The sequence below is a fragment of the Pogona vitticeps genome, chromosome 4, assembly GCF_051106095.1.
Source record: "Pogona vitticeps strain Pit_001003342236 chromosome 4, PviZW2.1, whole genome shotgun sequence".
Lineage (NCBI taxonomy): Eukaryota > Metazoa > Chordata > Lepidosauria > Squamata > Agamidae > Pogona > Pogona vitticeps.
In genome coordinates, this window is record NC_135786.1 from 126,819,916 (window position 1) to 126,831,744 (window position 11,829).

The following is an 11,829-nucleotide window of genomic DNA, read 5'->3' on the forward strand; positions in this document are numbered from 1 at the left end:
TCTTGACTCCCTTCTTTAGCATTTCAATCCCCTATACAGTAATGAGAAGAACATCTTTCCTTGGTGTCAGTTCTAGAAGGTGTTGTAAGTCTTCATAGAATTGGTCAATTTCAGCCTCTTCAGCATTGGTGGTTGGTGCATAAACTTGGATGATTATGATGTTGAATGGTCTGCCTTGGATTCATATTGACATCATTCTATCATTTTTGAGATTATATCCAGTACAGCTTTTTCCACTCTTTTGTTGACTATGAGGGCTACTTCATTTCTTCTACAGGATTCGTGCCCACAGTAGTAGATATGATAATCATCTGAATTGAATTTGCCCATTACCGTCCATTTTAGTTCACTGATGCCCAGGATGTCAATGTTTATTCTTGCCATCTCCTGTTTGACCACATCCATCTTACCAAGGTTCATAGATCTTACATTCCAGGTTCCTATGCAGTATTTTTCTTTGCAGCATTGGACTTTCCTTTCACTTCCAGGCACATCCACAGCTGAGCGTCCTTTCAGCTTTGGCCCATCCACTTCATTAGCTCTGGAGCTACTTGTCCTTGTCCTCCGCTTTTCCTCAGTAGCATGTTGGACGCCTTCCAACCTGAGGGGCTCATCTTCCAGCATCGTATCTTTTAGCCTTTTGTTTCCATTCATTGAGTTTTCTTGGCAAAGATACTGGAGTGGCTTGCCAGTTCCTGCTCCAGGTGGATTGTGTTTGGTCAGAACTCTCCACTATGACCTGTCTGTCTTGGGTGTCCCTACATGGCATAGCCCATAGCTTCTCTGAATTACTCAAGCCCCTTCGCCACGACAAGGCAGCAATCCATGAAGGGGTATTTCCTAGATAGTTAATTCTAATTCTGTCACAACCCATCTTATTAGAGTGAATAAGTCTCTGCAATATAGCTGAGGCTTCCCTGTGCCTTTTGTTTGGCTTGTGCAGTGGTGCAGTGTTTTCCTTACAGTTGGATGCATTGCAGAATGTCCCTCAGGGCTCATCCAAATTGAGCATTTGCTCAACTTTCCTTGTACTCATGATACCAGTAGTGCGTTCCCAGGTGCACCCAACACAAGGCTGAAACATACAAACTCAAACTAGCACACACACACATACACTTTCTGGGTTTTTTACACCACTGCTAGGTGCTGGTGTGTTTTTGTTCTGTTCAAGCCCAGGATCTGCTCCTGTGGACCTTAGTACTGCAGTGCTGTGTGCTGATCTGTGCATTTTGTGGGTGGATGCCATTTGACAATATTTTGTTATCGGCATGTTTCTGCTGGTCAATCTCCATCTCTTACTGCCACTCCTGTTTAGTTTTCTTGGGATATCAACTGTTCCTACATTCTGCTTTTTAAAAATGTTTTTTAACTCTTCCCGACCATAGCATAAAAGTGAAAACTGATTTTTTAAAAAGAAAGAATTAAGGTAAAAAGCTGAAGGGTTGGGAAATGGGGTTGAGTAAAACAAGGATGGAAGAGAACAGAGTGAACTAGGAGGGCGGAGAAGATGGGCCAAAGAGGGAGTGAAACCATCTAGCAGCAAATATCACCCCCACCCCCTCATGTGCGGATGCCAGTACTAGGATATCTGTTCAAATCTGCAACTGCAAGAACAACAAAACAGAGAATCCAGAACAACCCAGGGCCAATAACACCATGTGACCAAGTCCTCAGCCATTTTAAACCACATGTCCATCCTGTCCTCTGTGGGTGGTCTTGGGGCAGTGAGTAAGGGGTGTCCTTGAAACTGATTGTGCCTCTTCCTTTGCAGTCCTCCGTCCTTGTGTCAGATCTAGGCATGATGTAAAACCTGTGGGCTGATGTGAACTCCCTCCCATCTATTTGCAGTCTAGTTGAGGTGTAGTTTTACCCAACTTAAAATTGCTTCCAATCTGTGTGAAAACTTCTAAGTCCCTTCAAGCTCATCACATGGGAATGGGAAAACAATGCCATTAACTGTGCCTTGCTCCTATCCTTAGGTTCAGAGTTCAGTGGCGAAAATGACTTCCGTTTATCCAGTCTGTTGCAGCCAGCCAGCCAATCTGCATCACTTGCCTTCATGTAGGACTCATACACAGGTTGGAATTACCATATGAATTGAACCCTTCTGTGTTGTCTGTCAAATTCAGCAAATACAGGAAGAGGCTGCATGGGTGGGGAAAGAGTAAAATAAAGTGTGAAAAATAACAGAAAAGTAATGGAGACCTGCATGGTGGGGAGCCTACAGAAATTTGTAGTCATTTTGTCAGCAGAGTTCAGCAAGTCATTAAAGTGAACCTATGATTATGATTTAGAAGTAATCGCTATAGAAGCTCTTGACCAGGTAAAAGGAACAAAATGCTATTCCAGGAAACCCACTGAGGGTAAAACATAGACTGGAGTGTAGAATAGAAGCCCCTAAAGTTGGTCTTTAAGGGGTGCGACTGTGCTAGAGATCCATGTGGAAGCACTTTCATGGCTCATGCTGAAATAACATTGCTAGTCTTTTAAGCTACCACAATATGTATTGTTTTTCATATGCATGCCAAAATGGACTGACACAATTGCCCAGCAGATGGCCCATAGGAGGAGAAAGAACTTTTTCTTTCCTGGCACAAAAGTGCCTACAAATCAACATGAATTCTCAAAGAATCTCACCATCTTTGGGCCTGGCAACTCAAGTGTTTCCCAAGACACCCAAGGGAAGACCAAACAGGACATTGCGAAAGTATGCCCTTGGGGTGCTGTTGGCCAGAGTAACTCACAGGTCTCCCACTGCAGCTGGTGCCTAGACAGTCCCTAACCATTGAATCAAGCAATAAGAAAGAAGTAACTGAGACACAGAAAACAGTTTTTTTAAAAAATTCAGAGATGCAGCAAAATGTTGTGAACACCCCTGTGGGAAGGGGAACATCTGGGAAGCTACAAAAGAAAAGTATTTAAAGGGGGTGTGGTAGAAAAATGAGAGAAAATGGACAACATCACTCACTTTTACTCCATATAGATGCGACATTCATCAACTGTGGCCCCCAACTGACTTTCTTGCGGATCTATATAAACATTCCTCGTCCATTTTGAAACACCACATTGCATTCTGTACTGCCTACAGTGGTACTGTCCTTTCTGTCCTCATCCCCAAGTTCTACAGACTCATCCTGCTGCATATACAAGCTAGATCATCTACAGTCATGTGAAAAAGGAAGTATACCCTTTTTGAAATCTATAGCTTTAAGTATCAGGACATAATAAAAATCATCTTGTCCTCAGCAGAGCTGAAAATTAGGTAAACACAGTGTCAGATGAACAACAGCACATGACATGTACACCGTGTCATGATTTATTTAACAAAAATAAAGCCAAAATGGAGAAACTGTGTGAAAAACTAAGTTTCCTGCTTTCAGAGGAATTAAGAGGCTAAGTAGTAGCCAGGTTCTGCTAAACAAATGCCCTTGAGTAGCAAATGTGACCATCTCTATAAAAGCCAAAGTTTTAGCAGTTTGCTGGTCTGGAGCATTCAGGTGTGTGTTAACACAATGCCAGGGAGAAAATGTATCAGCAATGATTGTAGAGAAGCAATTGTTGTTGCCCATCAATCTGGGAAGGGTTATAAGGCCATTTCTAAACAATTTAAAGCCCATCATTCTATAGTGAGTGAGATTATTCACAAGTGGAAAACATTCAAGACAGTTCTCAATCTTCCCAGTAGTGGACATCCAAGCAAATTCACCCCAAAAGTCAGACCATGCAATGCTCAGAGAAACTGCAAAAAAACCAAGTGTGACATCTCCAACTATATAGACCTCAGTTAACATGTTAAAGTTCATGACAGTACAATTAGAAACAGACTGAACAAGTATGGTTTGTTTGGAAGGGTTGCCAGGAGAAAGCTTCTTCTCTCTAAAAAGAACATGGCAGCACAGCTAAGGTTTGCAGACTTGCATCTGGACAAACCACAAGACTTCTGGAACAATGTTCTTTGGAGAGACAAGGCCAAAGTGGAGATGTTTGGTCATAATGCACAGTGCCACATTTGGCATATCAGCAGAAACAAGTAATATCAACTGTCAAGCACAGTGGTAGAGGCGTGATGATTTGGGCTTGTTTTGCAGCCACAGGACCTGGGCACCTTGCAGTCATTGAGTCAACTATAAACCCCTCTGTATACCAAAGTATTTTAGAGTCAAATGTGAGGCTATCTTTCCACAGTTAAAGCTTGGCCGAAACAGGATCATGCAACAAGACAATGATCCCAAGCACACCAGCAAATCTATAGTGGAATGGCTGAAAAGGGAAAGAATCAAGGTATTGCAATGGCCCAGTAAAGTCCAGACATCAAACCGATTGAAATGTTGTGGCAGGACCTTAAGAGAGCTATGCATAAATTAATGCCCGCAAACCTCAATGAACTGATGCATCCTTGGAAAGAAGAGTGGGCCAAAATTCCTCCACAGTGATGTGAGAGACTGATAAAGCCATACAGAAAATGATTACTTCAAGTTAGTACTGCTGAAGGTGGTTTTACAAGCTATTGAATCGTAAGGTGTACTTAGTTTTTCACACATGGCTTCTCCATTTTGGCTTTGTTTTTGTTAAATAAATCATGACACGGTGTAATATGTTGAGTGTCATTGTTCATCTGAGATTTTATTTACCTAATTTTCAACCTGCTGAGGACCAGGTGATTTTTATTATGCCCTGATACATAAAACCACAGAATTCAAAGAGGGTGTGCTTCTTTTTCACATGACTGCATGATAGCCAGTCTTCTAAAATTTTGTTTCTCTTTTTCATGCATAGTTTACTGCAGTCACTCTACAAATTAATAATAACAATACCATTTTCAGGAACAATCAATGAAGGAGGAGATCCAGGTGCTGAAAGCTAAGCTGGCTGAGCAAGAGAGTCATCTGCACACTGCTAGGCATGTTAAGGAAAGCATGGAGAACTTCCTCTTTACTCACCGTAAGTAATTTCCCTTTTGGGAGATGGTCAAAGAGTCATGGCTTGCTGGCTCTGGTATCAAGGCATAAACGCTGAATTGGTTAGGTTCTCTCTCCAGGCTATGAGTCTGAACTGGTGCGGATTCACGTGTGAAGAGAAATCCACAGCAACCAGAAATGTAAAATGTCTCTGAATCCGTATCATCCAAAACTCCAGAATGAAGCTGGAGTGCAGAAGAGGAATAGAACTCATACACATGCTACATGCTTTTATCAAGTTTATTACTATTATTATTTTAATATTAGCTGATCCTAAGGAGTCACAGAAATTATAAATTGATCTAGGTGAAGAATGCTGGGATGTTTTTAAGTATTTCAGTCAAGTCCTCCAAAAGCCTCAAAGTGCTTTTTGCACTCACGACCATCACTTCTGTCTACAGGGAAGAGGTTTGCAGGCTGTACCTGCTTTGATTCTGCTGGTAAGAATTTGAACAATGGTGAACACCTTCACTCCAGTCTCTCATAGCAGGTTAAGGTGAAGAAGGCACAGGAGAGAGTCTCCCACCTGTCTTCATCAATTGTAGGCATACGTTTTCCTGAGAAGGAATGACTCTGAAACTAAAGACTGCAGTTTATACTATCAAGAGACAAAATCTCACAAGGGGTTTTCCAAGCAGAGTAGTAAAGGGAAGGAATCAACAAGAGATTGGGATGGGGTGAAGAGGACAGGAAGAAACTGTTCAGGCCAAGACTAACAGCTTCTCTGTTACAGTGACAAGGACACATGATGTGCTGAGGAAAGCAAGGACTAACCTACAGGTATGTTCAATTTCATGTGCTCCTCTGATGCTGTGGGAGACCCAGACAATCAAGGCACGGCGGAAGAGATGCCACTAGGGCCTTCCATTGAAGCATGAATCCTCTTCTATTATCCATCTTAATTGGACAAGGCTTTTGACTCCTCTAATGATAAAATCTGAGCTGGCATCCGGGTTATAGTGCATGAGGATAATATCCATTACATTTCACATTATGGAAATCAGCACAGTTCGTAGAATTAGGAAGAAAACACTCAGCCTCCTTCTACATCTCCTTAGAGTAGCATGATTAAATGACTAAGACCACGATGGCTATTAACTTCTCTTGGATAATCACAGAAGCTAGGAAGGAGCTATTCACCTGAAGTAACAGCAACAACCTTGTGCTTCCTAGTCTTCTGCTATTTCTTTCCTCTTTTCTGCTACCAGAAACAAGAGTAGCTCCTTGTCTGCATTCTACAGGCATGGCTATGCTCACATTCCAGTGTTGACAACAAAGACAGTTGCACAGCAGTGGGCAACCCACTGGCCCTGCTGCAGATATGCTTCATGGCCAACTTGAGTAGGACCACCAGCTCTAGTACTTGACTTTGGCTTGGGAGAGCCTCCTGGTATCTTGTTCACAGAGCCCAGTTTTGCTCTTCATGTTTGTTGACATATGCTAAAGCCCTTTACTAGTGGCTGGCTTGAAATGCAACAGCCTTGTATTCCAAGGGCAATCGATTCATTAAGAGGATGGTGGGCAGGCCTTTGCCCATGTTGTGTCCCATCCCCTCCAACCCAACCCTCAAGCAAATGCATATTGTTTTTTCACCTACTCTGCAGGCACACCATGCGCACACAGCAACTTTCCTAAGCAGGTGGTGCTGAAGTCCCAATGTGAACAGAATGAATTTGAGCATGCACAAATGAAGCCAAATTTTCTCCTTTTCATTCTCCAAGCACAGATAACATATCAGGCATTAGCTGGTGCTTTAAGGAATGTAATCGTGCCTCAAAGCCTTACATAGGAACAGTTGCCCCACCTGCAGTAACTAGGAAGTGACTTGGAAGAAGTCACTGGAAGAAAGACATCATAAAATGCAATTAACCTATCAATCAGAAAGAGACAGGATTGGTTGGGCATAGTGGAGGCATGTGGAACTGTTGTGAATCATAGTCAGACAAAACTGAGTACTGTACTGAGTTTCAGTCAGAAACCTTCTGTCTTTTTGTCATGTTGTTGACAGCAAAGCGTACATTGGTGTGTGTGTGTGTGTGTGTGAGAGAGAGAGAGAGAGAGAGAGAGAGAGAGAGAGTGCTAGCTTTAACTATATCATAATTAGAGAGAGTTTGGAAATAGCAGTTTTTTCCTATAATTTAAATGGGGTCTACAAAGTATTCCGTCCAGTTGGTCTCACTCAAATCCCACTGAAGGCTGGCTAACAACAGGTTTTTTTTCCTGTGAGGGGAAAAGATGGGTTGAGGATTTCCCCTCAGTTTCAGGTTCAGCAGTATCTCACTTTCTCATCTTAGATTTTAAAAGCACTTGCCTGTACTTTTCCTGCTCTTGCTGGCTTGCAATATGACTTACTTCTAAGTATGCAGGCATATTACTTAACTATGCTTGTAAAGGGGCTAATATTTGAGTCAATATTACAGCATTAAACATTGAAAACTAAAGATTTGGGTTTGGTTCAATGCAATGAAGTTCAAGGAACACTCTTGTACTCTTAATGGGTCAAAAATAAACCTTTGCTTTGTGTCCCTTAAGTTTTTTTGTTTTTAAGTACAATATGCTTTCAGTTTCCTTTTCTACCTATTGTTATCACCCTGGGTCCACCTGATATCTCCATACACACACACACACACACACACACACACACCAGCCCCAACAGGCAGCAGCTGTTGCACTTGCCATATAAGGCCCTCATAACCAGTTTTTTGGTCACTGCTGAGTTCTGCCTACACCTCACCACGAAGTGTCACATCACCATCAGGGTAACTGTTATTTATACCTTATGAGGGGCTAGCGGGGAGTATAACACCTCTGTTTTTTGTGCACTGTTGCTCTAGGGAATGAGTCAACTGCCTACACCTATCTCTTCCATCATGTGACTATAAGTCTTGCATGAACTGTGAAGGAACAGGAGAAAGAGGAAGAAAACCAGCTCCTGCCAATTCCCTGCTCCTACCCAAGCCAGACATCAGAAGAGGCCTGCTTAAGACATCCGAGACTCAGCAAGTCCTGCCTTTCAGAATTTGTCCTGGAAGCTACTAACTTCTGCTGCTTTAGAGCGAACCCCCTATGGAGTCAAGGGGATGATAAAGACCTGCTTTCTCACCCGCCTCCACATGTGCTGCTAGAGACCAGCTTGGAATTTGTTTGGAAACACTCAGGCTACCAGTGCAATATTAGATTTAGGCCAGACTACTACAATATGTACTGATGTCAGATACGGGTATGTTAAAAAAATAGTATCCTCCGAGGATACGCTTCAAAGCTGCCATGGATGCTTTGGCAGGACGTAGTCAGTTCCAGCATAGTCCTGTCGAAGTTTGTTTATGCTGTTACAATTATAGATCAGGGTGTATTATGTTCTATTAAGGCTCAGCTTACCTTGTGCCACAGAAAGTGTGACCTTAACATATATTCTTTGAAAGTGTTACTGTGCTAGATTATTGGGGAGGGCTCTCTTAGCCCGCTTCAGCAGACTCTTCACTTAGTCATGTTCACCTTTTTAAGCTGCATCTGAACTACTGTAGGTCGCGGCCACCCTTTCCTTTCAGCACTTCAGTTGTTTTCAGGACTAAACAATTTCTTGTCATTGCTTTGGAGTTCAGTGGACACTGAAAGGTAGTCCAGTTTATATGTAATGCAACTACCATTTGTGAAAAGGTTTGAAGGTCTTCCTTACAGCCTTTCTCAGTCCTGTAAGATGTAAAGAAAAGTGTGAAGGGCTAAGTGGGGGAAAATGTCATGGAGAAAGAGCCTCTACGTAAATTTGTAGAAAGAAATTAAGTTTTTCTTCCCTTCTTATGATCTCAATTCCCAATAAACCTTTTTTTTGTAAAAAAAATGTCTCTCAACTTTGCATTTGTTAGGAATTAACACACAAACCGCATTGTTTTTCTCTGTGTAGGACCAGCCAGTGCAGGTTCCTGAAGAACCATTTTGGCTTTGGCAGAAGTTTGGGCATTGCAGTGGAGGGTGGAGAGGGAACAGCCCTGTCAGTTCTCTTGTGTCTCTCTCTATAGTGCTTAGACACCATCCAAATATCTGGATCACCAGCTTTACATAGATGTTAATCAGCATAGGAGAAATGATAAAACTCTCAGGGGACCCCATAACATAGGGTCCTGGGGGCCACTATAGCCTCTTCGAGCTGAACTTTCTGCATGTGGCCTTCAAGAAAGGATTGGCACCAAATGACGGATGGGGTCTTTTCTATTCTAACATCCCAATTTATGGAATACAGAGAGGCTGTCCTGATAGCCTCTCTGTATTCCATAAATTGGGATGTTAGTTGTACCGCCCCCTGCACAGTACAACTATCCTTCAAGTATTTGAAGAGTTCTATCATAACTCTTCTCACTCTTCTTTTCTCAAGCCTAAACCTGCCCATTTTCTTTCAGCCTTTCCTCATGGGGCTTGGTTTCCAGTCCCGATAATCCTTGTTGCCCTCCTTTGAATTTGTTTCAGTTCACCTGCATCCTTCTTAAAGGATGTGAAATCCAGAACTGTATACAGTACAGTACTCCAAATGAGGTATAACCAGTGACAAATAGAGGAGAATATACTTCTGTTAATGCAGCCTAAAATAGTGCTGCCTTCTTTGTAGCCACATCACACTGTTGGCTCATTTTCAGCTTATGATCTCCAACAATTCCAAGATTCTTCTTGCACGTAGTTTTGATAATCCAAATATCTTCCATCTCTCATTTTGTTTTCAGCCCAGTGCTCAAGCTTACCAAAAATTCTTCGAATTTTTTCCTGTCTTCCAGTGTATTAGCTACTCCAACCAATTTTGTCCCATCTGAAAATTTGATAAGCATTCTCGGCAGCCCCTAATCCAAGTCATTAATAAAAATGTTGAAGAGCATGGGTCTAGAACTGAGTTTGTGGATATCATTTGTTACCTCCTCTCAGTTTGAGCAGAAGCCAAAGATAAGCAATAGCACTCTTTGAGTACGATTCTGTAAGCAACCTACTAGTTGTACTATCCTGCCCCACACTTAGTAAGCTTCTTAATCGGAATATCATGGGCCACATTGTCGGAAGCTTGACTGAAGTCAAGATATATTACATCAACAGCATTCTTGCAGTCTACCAGAGAGATTACCCTGTAAAATATGGAACAGTGAGGACAGTAAGAACTTTTTTGAAGGCCGTAGAGAGGATTTGCACACTTCTATAAATTTACATGGACTATTACATGGATTTTTTTACATAGACTATTTAAAAACAGAAGCACTGGACAGTCTGTATCTTTGCATGTAAAAAGCTTGTCCTTCTCTGCTTGTGATGTGTACAGGGGTGCCTCGCTTAACGATTACCCCGCATTACGACGAATCCGCTTTACGATCTTTTTGTGATCGCAATTGCGATCACAAAACAATGGTCTAAATGGGGGAATTTCACTTTGCGATGATCGGTTCCCTGCTTCAGGAACCGATTCTTCGCAAAACAATGTTTTTAACAGCTGATCGGTGGCTTCAAAATGGCCACCGGGTGATTAAAATGGCTCCCCGCTGTGTTTAGGGACAGATTCCTCACTATACAGGCAGCTAAAATGGCCGCCATATGGAGGATCTTCGCTGGATGGTGAGTTTTTACCACATTGGAACGCACTGAACGGGTTTCAATGCGTTTCAATGGGGTTTTTATTTTCGCTTTACGATGTTTTCGCTTAACGGTGATTTTCCTGGAACGGATTATTGTCGTTAAGTGAGGCACCACTGTATTTGTGTACATGCACATGTATGTATGCTTAGCTTCATGAAGGACAGTTTCCACAAACTGTGCAAGATGCAAAATAATCTGCTTGCTTTGGAACCAAGAGGTAGACATGGGGCTTTCCTTTTAAAATAAATAAAAATGTTTTGCTATAGTTCCCCAAAATTCACCATGAACTCCCATGGCCAGAATGCTGATAGCTGTACCAAAAGAACCTAGATCCCCAGAAGAGTTCCAGTACTCATACCTGAGTCTCAACAAGTCTCTCTGTGGAGCCACCATTATTTGCCTGAAGGAGAAGAAAATAGATGAGAGTGGCTAAACTCCACAGGAGCCATGAGCAATTAGGGGTTTGGTAGTTCTTCAGAGGCACCTTTGATTGAGCCTAACTAGCAGAGACTATCAGTCTCCTAATCCATTGTACCTCCTATGGAACTTAGCCATTCCCACCCATTTCTTTCAGGTAAATAATGGTGACTGCACAGAGAGACTTGCTGAGGCACAGGCTTTAGTACTGAAACTCTCCTGAAGACCACCTAGGCTGGGGACAGAGACTCTTAGTCTAGACCATTCTGGAAAAGCCAGACCACCTGGGAATGTGGAGGCAGCAGAGTTTACCCTAAGACCAACACAACTGCAATGCTAGGAACAGTCCCAATTCAAGCAGCTCCAACAGCTGGAAAGGGACCTGTTGCCCCTGAAGGAGTAACAGACCAGCACTGGGGAGCTGGGGCACCTGGCAGGTCTAAGCAAGGGGCAACTCCTGTTTGGACTTTATGCCTTAGCACCAATAGGTGAAGAACTCATGAACATGGAGGAGATGGGGGATGAAGGTGAACCACCCTTGCCTGGACTACTGGAAGCAGAGAAGCCTTCAAAGAGTCATTTTGAAGACAGATAGGCCAATTGTAAATAACTCCTTAATAAAGAGTTACTGTACCTGATTTCAGGCTAAGCTGCACTTCTGTCTAGTGACGGAAACCTCATACAATTCTTTGACCTCACTTATCCGTGGAGGGCCTGGGGACCCACAGAGAGCTGTAGTCCAAAAAAAACAAACATGAAAGTCCCGTGCCTATCAAGAACTCTTATGGACATCCTGTACAGAGCAGTCCAAGTCTACCAAACTGCACAGAATTGCAGGATTACCATCTAG

General features: G+C 42.6%; 1 protein-coding gene and 1 long non-coding RNA gene across 2 annotated transcripts in view; one reads left to right on the plus strand and one right to left on the minus strand.

Moving 5' to 3' along the window:
• The window catches only part of PDE4DIP (phosphodiesterase 4D interacting protein), a 139,415-nt gene extending 130,619 nt beyond the window's left edge, over positions 1–8,796 (plus strand). Inside the window, exons 41-43 of the mRNA XM_078392453.1 lie at positions 4,824–4,941; positions 5,692–5,738; positions 7,793–8,796. Coding sequence (XP_078248579.1) covers positions 4,824–4,941; positions 5,692–5,738; positions 7,793–7,834 — 207 coding nt within the window. The 3' untranslated portion in view covers positions 7,835–8,796. The remainder of the gene's footprint in view (positions 1–4,823; positions 4,942–5,691; positions 5,739–7,792) is intronic.
• A 1,181-nt stretch (positions 8,797–9,977) lies between these two features.
• LOC144588912 (uncharacterized) lies at positions 9,978–11,745 on the minus strand. Its single transcript, XR_013544668.1, has 2 exons — positions 11,614–11,745; positions 9,978–10,060 (listed from the first exon to the last, which is right to left on the minus strand). It is a non-coding gene; the product is annotated as an uncharacterized LOC144588912 (long non-coding RNA).
• Between the last annotated feature and the right edge of the window lie 84 nt (positions 11,746–11,829).